Below are 16,409 nucleotides of genomic sequence, written 5' to 3'. Positions count from 1 at the left end.
AACCCTGAGAACTTTGAAAAGCCATCTCCTAGGCTTTCTAGAAATTCCCCCTCTTTGAATCCAGCACCAACCTGCATATTAAAATTCTCCATGACTACTAAATACTGAATTGAAGGAGCTGAGTAATTGTGCATTCGATTATTTTGTGTTTTATATTGTAATTAATTCCGATCACATTTTAGAAAACTGTCTTCACTTTGACGCAAAAGAGTCTTTTTTTTGTTGATCGGTATCAGAAAAGCGAAATTAAATCCACTGTGATTCAATGGTGTAAAACAATAAAACATGAAAACTTCTGGGGGGGGGGCTGAATACTTTTTATAGGCACTGTAGACTCCCAACAGAGTCTTTTTACCCTTGCAGTTCCTCAGCTCTACTGACAACTATTCTACACCTTCCAACCCTATGTCATCTCTTTCTAATGACATAATTTCATTTTTTACCAACTGAGCCAACACCACTCCCTCTGCCTACCTACCCATCCTTTAATACAATGTGTATCATTGGACATTAAGATCTCAGCTATAATCTTCTCTCAGCCACAATTCAGTGATGTCCACAACATCATACATGGCAATCTCTAACTGTGCTACAAGTTCATCTACCTTATTCCATATGCTGCGTACATTCAAATATAATACCTTCAGCCCTGTATTCAACCTTCTTGATTTTGTCTGCTTTTTACATTGCAGCTCATCCTGTTGACTGCAATTTTGCCCTGTCATCAGTCTCTCCTTGCTAGCAGTTTCACTACACACTGTTTAAGTATGTAAACCAACTACCTCATCCTCAGCACTCTCACTCCAGATCTCATCCGCCTGTCAAATTAGTATAAACCCTCCTGAACAGCTTTAGCAAACCTGCTCAAGATATTGGTCCCCTTTGAGTTCAGCTGTTACCCATCCCTTTTGTTCAGGCTGTACCTTCCCCAGAAGAAATCCAAATGATCCAGACATCTGAACCCCTGTACTTGCATCAGTTCCTCAGCCACGTATTCATCTGCCAAATGCTCCTACTCTTCCCCTCATTGGCACATGACACAGGCAACAATCCAGAGATTACTTCTCTGGAGCCCCTGCCTTTCAGCTTTCTATCGATCTCCCTAAAATCTCTCTTCAGGACCTTTTCACTTTTCCTCCCTATGTCATTGGTGCTAATATGTACCAAGATTCTAGCTGCTCACCCTCTCCCTTTAGAATTCCATGGACACACCTAAGACATCCTTAATCCTGGCATCTGGGAGGGAAGATACCATCCAGGTATCTTAATTGCACCCACAGAATCTCATCTCCATTCCTTTGACTATGGAATCTCCTATCACTACTGCAGACCTCTTCACCTCTGTTCTCTTCTGAGCCACGGTGCCTGAGGCCCAGTCACTGCGGCTCTCCCCTGGTAGGTCATTCTCCTCAACAGTATCCAAAGTGGTACACTGAGTAAGTGGAATGGCCACAGGGATACTCTGTACTAGCTGCCCATTTCCCTTTCTTCTCCTGACAGTCACCCAGCTACCTGCCTCCTGCAGCCTAGGGGTGGCTATCTCTCTGAAACTCCTGTCACCTTCACATTCTCCCGTATGAACCAAAGGGCATTGAACTGCAGCTCCAGTTCCTTAACACGTTTCTGAGTAGCTGCAGCTCAGTGCAGTTATCTGGGAGGCTGAAGGTCTCCTAGAATTCCCACAACTCACATACAGAACAAAACACAGCCCCTGGAGCCATTCTCACTGCACTAACTATGCCCTAACAGACGAGGAATGAAGAATAAAGAAGGTGAAACTTATCAGATACTTATCTCACCCAAGTCTGATGAGCCAAAGCCACTCTGAATCTGGCCCACTCACACAATGGCTACTCCCCTTGCCCTAGTTTTATTCGCCCTCTCTAATCAATCCCATTCACTGATTGGGCACTGACTGACTCCATAATAATCCCCGAGCACTGCTATTGTGCTGTTTCTAAGCAGCAATGCAACACCTGCTCCACTTCTACACCTCCCCATCGTGTATGAATGTTGACACCCTAGAGCACCAAGCTGACCTTCCCTCCTCAAGAGGACAAGGGTCCATAGGAAGTTCACAAGAATGATCGCAGGAATAAAAGGGTTAACGTTTGAGGGGCATTTGATTGTTTTGATCCTGTACTCGCTGGAGTTTAGAAGAATGAGGGGGGATTTCATTGAAACCAATTGAATATTGAAAGGCCCAGATAGAGTGAACATGAAAAAAATGTATCTCCTCAGCCTCAGAATAGGACATCCCTTTAGAACAGAAATGAGAAGGTATTTGTTTTAGCCAGAGGGTGCTGAGTCTGTGGAATTCAATGTCACAGATGGCTGTGGAGGCCAAATCATTGTGTATGTTTAAAGCAGAGATTGATGGATCTTGATTAGTGAGGGTGTCAAAGGTTACAAAGAGCAGGCAGGAGAATGGAGTTGAGAGGCATAGTAAATAAATCAGCCATGATGGAATGGCAGAGCAGACTCAATGGGCCAAATGGCCAATTTCTGCTCCCATGTCTTATGGTCTGAACCACATTTCCATGATTGCAACAATACCATAATCTCATCTACTATAAGACTATAAGATATAGGAGCAGAAGTAGGCCATTCGGCCCATTGAGTCTGCTTGGCCATTCAATCATGGGCTAATCCAATTCTTCCAGTCATCCCCACTCCCTTGCCTTCACCTCATACCCTTTGATGCCCTGGCTAATCACAAACCTATCTATCTCTGCCTCAAATACACCCAATGACTTGGCTTCCACAGCCGCTCATGGCAACAAATTCCACAGATTTACCACCCTCTGACTAAAGTAATTTCTCCACATCTCAGTTCTAAATGGATGTCCTTCAATCCTGAAGTCGTGCCCTCTTGTCCTAGAATCCCCTACCATGGGAAATAACTTTGCCATATCTAATCTGTTCAGGCCTTTTACTGATGCACACTCTCAACCCATCCATCTTCTCTATCAGGCTCCCTGCAGAAGTTAAAATTCCTGGCTTTCTCATGCTTCCTTTCCTGTGTCTGCCAACTTTCCCTATTGGATAGCTCTATTTTCCATATATGAGTCAGCCTCCACACTGGCTAAGCTGTCAGTCCAGGGCTTCCTTAGTTTAAACCCCTGTGCTATATGAACAAAACTTCCTGCAAGGTTATTGGTCCCTATCCAGTTCAGATCAAATCCCTGTACAGGTCACTCCTTTTCCATAAAAGACCAAATAATCCAAAATACTTTCAACCCTCACTCTCCATCAGCACTTCAGCCAAATATTTGACTGTTGATATTGATCATTCCCCATTTAAAATGATCAGTCTAAAATTGTTTACTTGCCATTCGCTGATGAATTGAGCATTTCCAGAACAGTCTGTCTTTATTTCAGATTTTCACTATCTGCAGCATTTTGATTTTGCATTATGTCAAATGTGTCACCCATTGTTTAAATATCCCAAAACACAACCTTTTTAAAGTGATATTTTATACAGAACAATAGCAATTTTAACTTTTTTCCCTTATCTCATAAGAAAACTTACAAATAAAATTTCTCTTCCCACACAGGATTCAGGTTTCCATAGATAGTCTTTGTTCTCTTCTTGGTTTTGCCAACCTGAACAGTGACATAAGGATCACTAGAGCCAGTTTTATCCTTTGCTTGAAGTCCCTGAGCACAGAACACTAAGAAGATATGAAAACAAGGCTTAAGTACAGTCCGAATAGATCTAGAAATTGATTTTAAATTCCTAATGTTCTTTGAGTTAAGAAATCAAAGCCCAGAATTCAGGCCTATCAAGGTTACAGCAGTTCTCAATATTCTCCATTTCAATACAGTGCATTACAGTTAATTAGGACACATCAGGACCAGTACATTTTTGGCCCAATTAAGCGGCTGCCCCAAATAGTTTAAAATTCATGGATATTTTTCAAACGGTATTAACAAAAAAACAATCTACCATTTAACTGAATAACAATAATATGTAAATGAATTATAGAACAAATTAGAACACTTTCAATACCTCTACAGTACTATAAAACTGTGTATTAATTCCTAATAGTTATGAGAAGAATTCATCCAGTGTAGCTGCCATGTTTTTTTTTGATTGACTGTGCACGAACAAAATCAGCACACACCCTAGTACAGAGAATGGACTGCCTTCGTACAATGCTTTTGATGACTGAGTTCTCCAAATCTTCATTTCCATTGTAGTATTCAAGATGATTGTCAATACCTTCAAATTCTTCGTAGTCCCTAACTTGTTGAAGTAACGAAATTGTTTCATCTTTTCTCACAGCCACTTCTGGCATCTCCAAGCCTGAACGTTTGAACCCATGGCGAGTAAAACACTTGCTTCTTGCCAACTATCAGTGACAAAAATCACTGCTTTTTGAGCACAAACACATGCAACAGATGCTGTTTAAAAACTGCTCGCTCTAAGTACGGTATAGTGTCCAATGGCCACACAAGTGCACACGACCGATGCTAGTTAGAAACTGTCCTGCAATAGCGTCCTGTCCCAATTCAGCAGCACAGTGTCCCAAATAAACACAGGAAATCCCAGTGATTTTCTTCATTATTTTTTGTTCTTTAAGAGTTACTCCAAATAAGTGAATGCTATGAGGGCTCAATTAAATGGAATTCACTATACAGACTGCTTACTATAAACTGATTTAATATATCCTAATCCTGGAAATCACATTCTGAAAAATGAAAAATTAATATTGAAGTTGCAATTATTTGATGCTTTCTTTTCAGTATATCATTGGGAACACTCTTCTGCTGGTTTGGAGTTTAATCCCATAAAAACAATAGCAAAAGAATACACTGAGATTTATAATGTCATAATGCATTTCATTAATTACATTCAAAATCGATGAACAAAAGGAACGTATTTATCCAGCTTTTTAGCAGATTCTCAGGACATCTTTAAATGTCCTATAAGAAAATAATTATGGAAGGAAATTAAGCAATCAGCATTATCAACGAAGTTCTACAAATAACAAAAATATGACCCATCTTTAATTCTGATCATGAGAATAAATACAGAAGACCAGCTAAACCATCAACCAGTAATAATGAAACTAAGCTTTATAATCACATAGCATATCTGCATCTAACCAAATATGACTACATAATATTGAGGATGTAATACAAGAAAAACCATGGACAACAATAATTCAGAAGATGTGTGGAAAATAAGGGTTTTTTTATTTAGCCCTTTAATGCATTAAAAATGAGTAGAGAAGACCATGACTAAACCTCACAAAACACCTTGTCTACATATTCAATGTCTTGTGATCGGGCACATGTAAAAACCAGACCAGCTCAGTTTTAAAGACCTGTAGCAGATCTGAAGTACAGTAGATGCTTAAGCTCACAAGTAAGTAAATTTGTCCAACTAATCTAACTCTGCATATATAAAGACCTTTGATTACCACCAAGTTAACAAAATCAAATTGTTTAGTTTTCACATAGCACCACGCAAACTTCTCAATATTTCAAGGACAAAGTCTCTCAGTGAGAAGTCTAGGTGTTAGAACTGCCTCTACATTGTTTCTTCAATGCCAGAACACCAGTTTAATCCCTTATATTTTATCCCAAGAGTTCTCTAAACTACTCTAAAATAAGGTTAGTAGATTAACTCGTCATTGTAAATTGTCCCGTGATTGCTAATGTTAAATAGGTGTGTTGATGGGCGGTGCGGCCCATTGGACTGAAATGGCCTATTCCACGCTGTATCTTTATATAAATTAATTAATAAATAAAATCTAACCCTTACCTCCTAACAGCCCTCTGCTTTTCTATCATCCATGTGCCTATCTCAGAGTTTCTTAACTGCCCCTAATGTATCTGCCTCTACCCTCACCCTGGCAGGGCACTCCACACACCCACCACTCTTTGTGTAAAAATCTCACTTCTGACATTCCTGCAACCACCTTAAAATTATTCACTGTGATTTTAGTCATTTCTGCCCTGGGGAAAAAACTCTGGCTATCCAGCTGATCAATGCCTCCTATCATTTTGTGCACCTCTATCAAGTCAATCCTCATCTTCCTTTGCTCCAAAGAGAAAAGCCAAAGCTCACTGCACCTATCCTCATAAAACATGATCTATAATCCAAGTAAATTTCCTCTGCACCCTGTCTAAAGCTTTTACACCCTTCCTTAATGAGGCGACTAGAAATGAACACAAACTTCCAAGTTTAACTAAGGTCCAGCCAGGGTTTTATAGAGCTACAACATTACATCACTGCTCTCTTATCTCTACACCACTCCTTTCTGCAGTTATTCCACTTTTCTCTCTCCTTTCTCGGAATTGCACTGGCATATGTTGTGAAATATGTCATTTTACATTGCAATACACAATTTTAAAAATCTATAAATTACAGTAAGTAGATATAAAAAATTAAATTAATTAGCAGTACAAAAGAGTGGAAAAAATAGTGAGGTAGTGGTTATTGATTCATCGTTCATTCAGAAATCTGATGGTAAAGGGGACAAAGCTGTTCCTGAAGCTGCTCTGCAGGTCTCTCTCTCGCCCTGCTTCCCTGAACCCTGTGGACATCGGCTTCTCACTGCTGCTCTGCATTTGTTTCTCTCCCTTCAGTTGCTGAAATGTATTTTCATCGTCTGTTTTCTTTTTTGTTCTATGTGTAAGTCTCTCCCTCTTCCTTTACTGCTGCCCTGCATCTCTCTCTTTATACTGCTTTGCATCCCTCCTTCACTCCGTCCACGGTGTTTTGTGTGTGTCTCTCCTTCTCCATGCTGGTCTTCATTTACCTGTTTCCATCTACTCCTTCTTGCTGCTCTACCCACTTGACACTATTCCCTTCACTGGGTATAAAAGAATCCTTTTCTGGTTGGTTGCCAGTGACTAGTGGTGTTCTGCAGGGGTCAGAGCTGGGATCGCTTCTTTTTATGCTGTATATCAATAATTGAGATGATGGAATAGATGGCTTTGTTACCAAGTTTGCAGATGACAAGAAAATTGGTGGAGGGGCGGGTAGTGTTGAGGAAAAAGGCAGGCCACAGAAGGACTTAGACAGATAGGAGAATGGGCAAGAAAGTGGCAAATAAAATACAATGTTGGAAAATGCATGGTCATGCACTTTGGTGGAAGAAATAAATGTACACACTATTTTCCAAATGGGCAAAAAATCCAAAAATCCAAGATGCAAACTGACTTGGAAGTCCTTTTGCAGAGCAACCTAAAGGTGAACATGCAGGTAGAGTTGGTGATGAAGGCAAATGCCATGTTAGCATTCATTTCAAGAATGCTAGCATACAAGAGCAGGGATAAGATGCTGAGGCTTTATAAGGCACAGGTGAGGCCTCACCTTGAATATTGTGAATGGTTCTGGGTTCCTTGGATAAGAAAAGATGTGTTGACATTGGAGAGGTTACAGAGGAGGTTCACAAGGATGATTCCAGGAACGTTTGATAGCTCTGGGTCCGTAGTTGCTGTAATTTAAAAGGATGAGGAAGGATCTCATTGAAACCTTTTGAATGTTGAAAGGCCTAGACAGAGTAGATGTGGAATAGATGTTTCCCATGATGGGAGAGTCTAGAACAAGAGGGCACAGCCTCAGGATAGAGGGGTGCCCTTTCAAAACAGAGATGCAGAGAATTTTCTTTAGCCAAAGGGTGGTAAATTTGTGGAATTTGTTGCCACATGCAGCTGTGGAGGCCAGGTCACTGGGTGTATTTAAGGCAGAGCTTGATAGGTTCTTGATTGGACATGGCATCAAAGGTTATGGGGAGAGGCCCGAGAGTGGAGCTAAGGAAGGGGAAAATGGATCAGCCATGAGTGAATGGCAGAGAAGACTCGATAGGCCAAATGGTCTAATTCTGCTTGTATGTCTTATAGTCTTATTTCCCCTCAGATCTCCATGCTCCTTTCCATCCCTCTCTGGGAGTCTTTCTCTCCTGAGGCTACAAAACAAGAGCCCATGGTATTACAGGAAAGATACTAGAATAAAAGAGTGAAAAAGATACTGGATAGAAGATTGGATGACTGTCAGGATGACAGGGGTGAAAATAAACAGGGCCTTTTCTGGTTGGCTGTCGGTGACATCAATGTTGCAATTTCTTCTACCCAGTTTAGCCCTTACCACACACTAATGTGAGGATACACATGGTTTAACTCATCATGGCAGATCACAACATGGAGGTTCCCCCAAAAGCACAAAACTGTCCAGACTTCCCTCTCTCACCATTTTCCTCACCTCCCTAGCAGTATATTATGCTGCTGAAATGTGACTGCTAAGGGGAGTGTGCCCCCAAGGTCTGGCAATTTTCTAGGTGATCTGTGTAAAAGTAGAGATAAGCTATAGGCTGGTTACAGTGCTGTGCAACAGTCTTAGGCAGATATACATAGCTAGAGTGCCTAACACTTTTGCACAATACTGTAAAAATCTTATGTCCTCCTCGCATCCTCCTCACATTTGGCACTGCCACCCAGCTTTGTGTCATCTGCAAATTTGCTAATGTTACTTCTAATCCCCACATCTAAATCATTAATGTATATTGTAAATAGCTGCGGTCCCAGCACCGAGCCTTGCGGTACCCCACTAGTCACCGCCTGCCATTCTGAAAGGGCTCTGTTAATCCCTACTCTTTGTTTCCTGTCTGCCAACCAATTTTCTATCCATGTCAGTACCCTATCCTAAATACCATGTGCTCTAATTTTGCCCACTAATCTCCTATGTGGGACCTTATCAAAGGCTTTCTGAAAGTCCAGGTACACTGCATACACTGGCTCTCCCTTGTCCATTTTCATAGTTACATTCTCAAAAAATTCCAGAAGATTAGTCAAGCATGATTTCCCCTTCATAGATCCATGCTGACTCGGACCAATCTTGTTATTGCTATCCATTGTGCCGCTATTTCGTCTTATATAATTGACTTCAGCATCTTCCCACCACTGATGTCAGGCTAACTGGTCTATAATTCCCTGTTTTCTCTCTCCCTCCTTTCTTAAAAAGTGGAATAACATTAGCTACCCTCCAATCTACAGGAACTGATCCTGAATCTATAGAACATTGGAAATGATTACCAATGTGTCCACGATTTCTAGAGCCACGTCCTTAAGTACCCTGGGATGCAGACCATCAAGCCCTGGGGACTTATCAGCCTTCAGTCCCATCAGTCCATCCAACACCATTTTCTACCTAATGTGAATTTCCTTCAGTTCCTCTGTTACCCTAGGTCCTTTGGCCACTATTATATCTGGGAGATTGTTTGTGTCTTCCCGAGTGAAGACAGATCCAAAGTACCTGTTCAACTCATCTGCCATTTCCTTGTTCCCCATAATAAATTCACCCGTTTCTGTCTTCAAGGGCCCAACTTTGGTCTTAACTAATTTTTTCCTCTTCACATACCTAAAGAAGCTTTTACTATCCTCCTTTATATTCTTGGCTAGCTTACCTTCATACCTCATCTTTTCTCCCCATACTGCCTTTTTAGTTATCTTCTGTTGCTCTTTAAAAGTTTCCCAATCCACCGGCTTCCCCCTCATCTTTGCTATGTTATACTTCTTCTCTTTTATTTTTATACTGTCCTTGACTTCCCTTGTTAGCCACGGTTGCCCCTTACTCCCCTTAGAATCTTTCTTCCTCTGGAATGAACTGATCCTGCACCTTTTCAGAAGGCCTTTGACAAGGTGCCACACGTGAGGCTGCTTAACAAGTTAAGAACCCATGGTATTACAGTAAAGTTAATAGCGTGGTTAGAGCATTGGCTAATTGGTAGTGAGTGGGAATAAAAGGATCCTTTTCTGGTTGGCTGCCAGTGGCTAGTGGTGTTCTGCAGGGGTTGGTGCTGGGACCGTTCCTTTCTATGCTGCATATAATGATGTAAATGATGGAACAGATGTCCTTGTTGTCAGGTTTGCAGATGATACGAAGATTGAGCAAGTGGCAGGTGGTGTTGAGAAAACAGGAAGGCTACAGAAGGATTTAGACAAATTAGGAGAATGGACAAGAAAATGGCAAATGAAATACAATGTTGGAAAATGCATTGTCATACACTTTGGTAGAAGAAATAAATGTGCAGACCATTTTCTCATCAGGGAGAAAATCCAAAAATCTGAGATGCATAGGGACTTGGGAGTCCTTGTGTAGAACACCCTAAAGGTTAACTTGTAGGTTGAGTTGGTGGTAAGGAAGGCAAATGCAATGTCAGGATTCATTTCAAGAGGTCTAGAATATAACAGCAGGAATGTGATGTTGAGGCTTTATAAGGCACTGGTGAGGCCTCACCTTGAGTATTGCAAACAGTTTTGGGCTCTTTATCTAGCAAAAGATGAGCTGGCATTGGAGAGGGTTCCGAGGAGTTTCACAAGGATGATTCCGGGAATGACAGAGTTATCATGTGTAGAACATTTGATAGCTCTGGGCTTGTATTTGTTGGAATTTCGAAGGATGAGGAGGATTTCATTGAAACCTTTCGAATGTTGAAAGTCCTAGACAGAGTAGATGTGGAATGGTGTTTCTCATGGTGAGGGAATCCAGGACAAGAGCACACAGCCTCAGGATAGAGAGGCATCCATTTAAAAAGAGATGCGGAGACATCTCTTTTGCCAGAGGGTGGTGAATTTGTAGAATTCATTATCAGAGGATTCTGTGGAGGCCAGGTTGTTGTGTATATTTAGCGCAGAGATTGATAGGTTTTTGATTGGGCATGGCATCAAGGGTAAGGGGAGAAGGTCGGGGAGTGGGGCTGAGGAGGGGGAAGATAAGAATCAGCCATAATTGAATGGTGGAACATACTCGTTGGGCCAATGGCCTATTTCTACTCCTACATCTTATGGTCTTATTATGAAAATTTGAAAAGAAACCTGAGTGAAATATCCATCTGCAAGGAAAACTAAACACAGCAGAGAATCATACAAGAGCTGTAAAATATTAAAATAGACAACTTACAATATGTAGTTCAAGGAAAGCTGAATGACCGGTTACCTGAAAGACCACCAGATGCCATCTTCTGATACAGATGAGTTCATGATGGGGCACTGATTAATAAGCTGATACAGGGTTGAAAATATGCTAAAACAGTAATATCTACAGGGAAACTTGAGCAAAACAGGCACAAGCGAACAAATCAAGACACACGCCACAGATCTTACATGAGAACAAGTCCTGAGAGTCTTGGATTTCCAATATAGATATATGGATGAATGCTAATGGAGACTGCTAAAGTCAAAGAAATGAATACTAAAAATGAACACTAAAGTCAAAGAAATGGAAAAAAATAACATGAAGGAAGTTGGTGACAAAATTACAGAAAATAAGAGAGGACTAGTAAGGATCACCAATGCCAAACAGGTCGAAGGGTAGAGGCCAGACAAAGAGTGGCCCATTGATCCTTCAGGTTTGGGACTGGTAAAACAAAATTGTTGCAGAAACAAAAATGAATAATTCTACGTCTGAGTGCGATGGTATTCCTGAGTCTCCATCCAGGACTTGTATAACTGAGAGTAGTGAAAACCGAGTCAAGATGGAGGACCTTCTTTGCTGCCCTAAACACCAGATACATAATGGGCAAGGATGAAGGGAAGCCAGAGCACACACTCAAGTGATTCAGGAACAGTTTCTTTTTCTTCGCCATCCAATTCCTAAATGGACATTGAATCCATGAACATTACTTCACTTTTATTATTTCTGTTTTTGTACTATTTTTAATTTAACTATTTAATGTACATATATACACTTACTGTAATTGATTTACTTATTTATTTTTCTGTATTATTGTATATTGCATTGTACTGCTGCTGCTAAGTTAACAAATTTCATGACATATGCCGGTGATATTAAACCTGACTCTGATTCTGATTCTAAAGCAAAGTGGGGCTGTATCACCTGTCACTCAATTTTTTTTAAAATAAACATCTGATCAGTGTTTATCATGGAATTCCAGATTGAGGACACTCAGACCAGGAAAAAGTTAGCAAGCAGAACAAAGTATAGCAGTTTTATTCGTAAAAAGAAAGATCTTGCTCCAAACAACGAGCAGGTTTGCTGATCTTCTGTTGCAGAAATGCAACAAAACAACTCCAAAGTCCTTTGGAATACATAAAGTCCACAGTAATAACTTGCAGAGGACCGATGCAACAAAAAGAGATGATCCCCAGGCTGCAGAAATTGTAAACAAGTGCTTGTTGTCCACATGGCTCTTAGATAGTATGAACAAAATGCAGTTTGGGGTGGAAAGCCTACAGAAAGAATGAGTCGTAGGAAGGAGTAATCACAGTTTTAAGCCAGAGTTAGATTTTTCTCTAAGGATACAGGAGATTTGGGGTTACTGGCACCTCCTCAAAAATAAATGATCTAAATCTGAAATCTCAGCAAAGTATCAATTATTAGCTCTCCTAAGTAAGTGCTGCTATGAGAAAATTTCAATTTATCATGTGGTATGTTGCTGTCAGGATTCACACTACTAGAGATTTAAACTTAAATCTCCAGAATCTTCTAGGATGTCTTGCTCTTATACAACATCACATAAAAACTGTATCATGAACAACATACTTGAAATTTACAAATTCCATTCCAACAATTTGAAGAGGTTGATCTTTGTCACTGTACCGGTTATGGTAATCTTTGCTGACCACTTGGATGTTCCATCAAGTACACTTTGTTTGATGGTCTTCATCTGCTGGGCATGTGCAACTTTTGTTACTCCAAAGACATCTCGGATCAACTCGAAGATTTCCGGCTTGTTCCGTTCTCGGATCTTCATTCTGTCCTTCATTGCCATGATGATATTTTGTGTTCTATCTTCTGCACCATGTTTGGAGCTTTTTTCTGCTGCACCTGTGTCGAAGAAACATTGCTGTTTGAATTAATACAGAAAGGTTTAAATAAAAGCATTATTAAATGAACAATATGTGAATTACCATATAGCTATAAAAGCTTATTAGATTTTATGTACTAATTCAGTACATGCATACTCTAATCAGCACAAAGGAACAAGTCAAATGTGCCATAATACATTGGAGCACAAAGCAAGACTACAAAAGAGGAACATTGTAGGGTCAGCTGTATCAATGTCTACAGAAAGGTCAAGAAGGACGAATGGAAGAATGCACCATGATCATTACCACAGAGGATTTCATCAAAAAGATGTACAATATCAAAAGAAAATCTATAAGTTGATCTTTGATTCTGGATATTGCTGGTTTACAAGTGAGACGAAGTTAAAATGTGATGCGAGTTACACTGAATTGAAATTTCATAAAATAAGTAAACACATCTGAAACATACTTACGTTGTAAACAGTCGGCATTTAGTAAATCTTGGCACTTTTCATGACACTTTACCCCGCACTCTGTGCACCGCATTCCCTGACGAGCAATACCCCATAAAAGTCCCTCACATTCATAGCAATAAGTAGGTGTTGTGGCAGTCCAGATCTCAAAGTTGTGTGGGGTAGTGCAAGAGATGGGGTAGATTAAGGCTTGAAGGGTCTTCTTATAAACATGACTTTTCTGCAGAGGCAAATACAAGTATTATGATGCACTTAAAATCCTCAAACGATTTAGATATATTTATTATAAATGTCTAATCATAGGTTTTAATTCCACTCTCACTCTTACAAATTGCTGCAATTACATCACTTACAAGAACGAGAAGATGTTTGCCTTCTGAATGGCAATGCCAGAAAATGTTTGCCTGACTGGCTGTGAAAACAAAGCATGTAAAATATATACAGAGCCTATAAAAAGTATTCACCAACTTGGAAGTTTTCATGTTTTATTGTTGTACAACATTGAATCACTGTGGACTTAATTTGGTTTTTTTGACTTAAAACAACAGAAAAAAGACTCTTTTGTATCAAAGAGAAAACAGATCTCTACAAAGATATCTAAATTAATTACAAATATAAAACACAAAGTAATTGATTGCATAAGTATTCACCCCCTTTAAGTCAGCATTTAGTAGATGCACTAGTAGAGGCAGCAATTACAGTCTTAAGCCTGTGTGGATAGATCTCTATCAGTTTTGCACATCTGGACGCTGCATTTTTCCCCATTCCTCTTTAGAAAACTGTTCAAGCTCTGTCAGATTGCATTGGGACCATGAGTGAACAACCCTTTTCATGTCCAGCCACAAATTCTCATTTGGATTGATGTCTGAACTCTGACTTAGTCACTCTAGGACATTAACTCTCTTGTTTTTAAGCCATTCCTGTGTAGCTTTGGCTTTATGCTTGCACCAAACATAGCATTTAGTCTGATGGCCAAAAAGCTCAATTTTAGTTTCATCAAACCATAGAACCCTCTTCCAGCTGTCTTCAGAGCCTCCCACATGCCTTCTGGCAATCTTCAGCCGAGATTTCATGTGAGTTTTTGTTCCAACAGTGGCTTTTTCTTTGCCACTCTCCCATAAAGCTGCAACTGGTGAAGCACCTAGGCAACAGTTACTGTATGTGCAGTCTCTCCTTTCTTAGCCACTGAAGCTTATAGCTCCTCCAGAGCTGTCATAGGTCTCTTGGTGGCCTCCCTCATGAGTCACCTTCTTGCACAGTCACTCAGTTTTTGAGGACAGCAAGCTCTAGGGAGATTTACAGCTGTGCCATATTCTTTCCATTTCTTGATGATTGATTTAACTGTATTCCAAGGGATATTCAGTGACTTGGAAATCTTCTTGTATCCATCTCCTGATTTGTGATGTTCAATAACTTTTTCACGGAGTGGCTTGGAGTGTTCTTTTGTCTTCATGGTGTAGCTTTTGCTAGGATACCGACTCAGCAGCAATTGGACCTTCCAGATACAGGTATAATTTTACTATAATCAATTGAAACAACTTGACTATACACAGGTCTCCAAAATCAGATCTCCATTTAACTAATTATGTGACTTCTAAAACCAATTTGCTGCACCAGTGATGACTTGGTGTGTCATATTAAAGGGGTGAATACTTAATGCAATCAATTATTTTATGTTTTATATTTGTAATTAATTTAGATCATTTTGTAGAGATCTATTTTCACTTTGACACGAAAGAGACTTTTTCCTGTTGATCATTGTCAAAAAAGACAAATTAAATCCACTGTGATTCAATGTTGTGAAACAATAAAACATGAAAACCTCCAAGAGGGTGAATACTTTTTATAGGCACTGTATTTTTGGAAGAAGTAGTTCTTTGGAAAATTGTAGACTTTCCTGTATTTTTCTCTTTCACTATTCTCATTTTAGTTATTCTATATCCCATCCATCTTATTCTCCAGTAACCAGCTTGAATCAGAAATTTGCCATGTGGTGATTATGGTTCGTCATGCCGCTGGTCAAAGAACTGACTTTCTCATTTGCTGTATAATTATAGATCCTTATTATTTTTACTGTAATAAAAGACGACAAATGTTTAAACAGAATATCTAAAGTAGAACTTAACACCTTCATATAATTAAGGTTAAAAAAACTGTGTGACTGGTTAAAAAGGCTAATAACTTCATTACAAAGTTGCAGTTTCTGGTCCTCAACTCATCTCATCTCTTGTAAAATTTGTAAATGTATGAGTTTGAAGTGCAGAATGAGAAAATACAATTACTTATGAAATATTTTGATATTGTGTTGAGTTCCAACTTCAAACTTTTACACTCCCAGCTGAACCAAACATATCAACTAATTGAGGTTCAACGTCGTCATTGTTGGCATCCATACATCTTGAAAGAAGATGGTGTGACACTTTTTCTGATGGTTCCTGGGGTTGTAGCCTTGGGGCTGTTTACACTTTCTAGAGTGGCTGTACCACACACTCTAAAGTGACAGTCTCTTTCACAGCGGCTGCAAATGAAGGAGGAAGGTGCTCTGGGTGATGCAGCACTGGCTTTTCCTCTGGCTCTCTTATTGATAAGCATGTTGGTCCTTGCTGTCTCAGCACATTGCACACTGCTTCTGACTGCAGTCCTCCATGCTATTTGGTTTTCAACTGTTTCCTCCCATGTGTTGAGGCTGATGCCTGCCAGCTGCATGTCACACTTTCAGATATCCCTGTAGCAGAGGCATGGTCTTCCTTGTGGGTGGTAACCCTCACTCAGCTCACCGTGCAGCATGTCGGTGGGAATGGGTCCATGGTCAATCCATTTGACATGGTCCAACCATCTGAGGTGTCCTGTGGCTGAGTAGTATGTGGATGTAGAAGGTGTCAGCCCACTGCAGAACCTCTGTGTTGGTGGTTCTGTCCTGCAAGGAGATGTGCAAGATGCACCTGAGGCAGCGGAGGTGGAATGAGTTTAGCCTCTTCTCTTGGCTGATGTATGGCGTCCAAGCCTCACTGGTGTAGATGAGTATATTGAGCACACAAACCTGGTACACACAAACACAGCTTGGTCTTTTTTGTCAGCTGTCTGTTGCTCCACACTCACTTGTTCAGTCTGGCCATGACAGCCGCAGCTTTGGCAATTCTGCTGTTCACCTCT

At 40.2% G+C, this 16,409-nt stretch overlaps 1 protein-coding gene across 3 annotated transcripts in view; it reads right to left on the bottom strand.

Moving 5' to 3' along the window:
* Positions 1-16,409, bottom strand: part of LOC140194974 (protein unc-13 homolog B-like) — a 520,982-nt gene that overhangs the window by 124,106 nt on the left and 380,467 nt on the right. For all 3 annotated transcript variants that reach the window (XM_072252479.1, XM_072252480.1, XM_072252481.1), the window contains exons 14-16: positions 13,257-13,476; positions 12,575-12,802; positions 3,533-3,674 (exon numbers count right to left, since the gene is read on the bottom strand). In XM_072252479.1, coding sequence (XP_072108580.1) covers positions 3,533-3,674; positions 12,575-12,802; positions 13,257-13,476 — 590 coding nt within the window. The remainder of the gene's footprint in view (positions 1-3,532; positions 3,675-12,574; positions 12,803-13,256; positions 13,477-16,409) is intronic.

Source organism: Mobula birostris, chromosome 3 (assembly GCF_030028105.1).
Source record: "Mobula birostris isolate sMobBir1 chromosome 3, sMobBir1.hap1, whole genome shotgun sequence".
NCBI classification, from domain to species: domain Eukaryota; kingdom Metazoa; phylum Chordata; class Chondrichthyes; order Myliobatiformes; family Myliobatidae; genus Mobula; species Mobula birostris.
The sequence above is the reverse complement of the archived record's forward strand: the minus strand, read 5'-3'. Positions and strand labels throughout refer to the sequence as shown.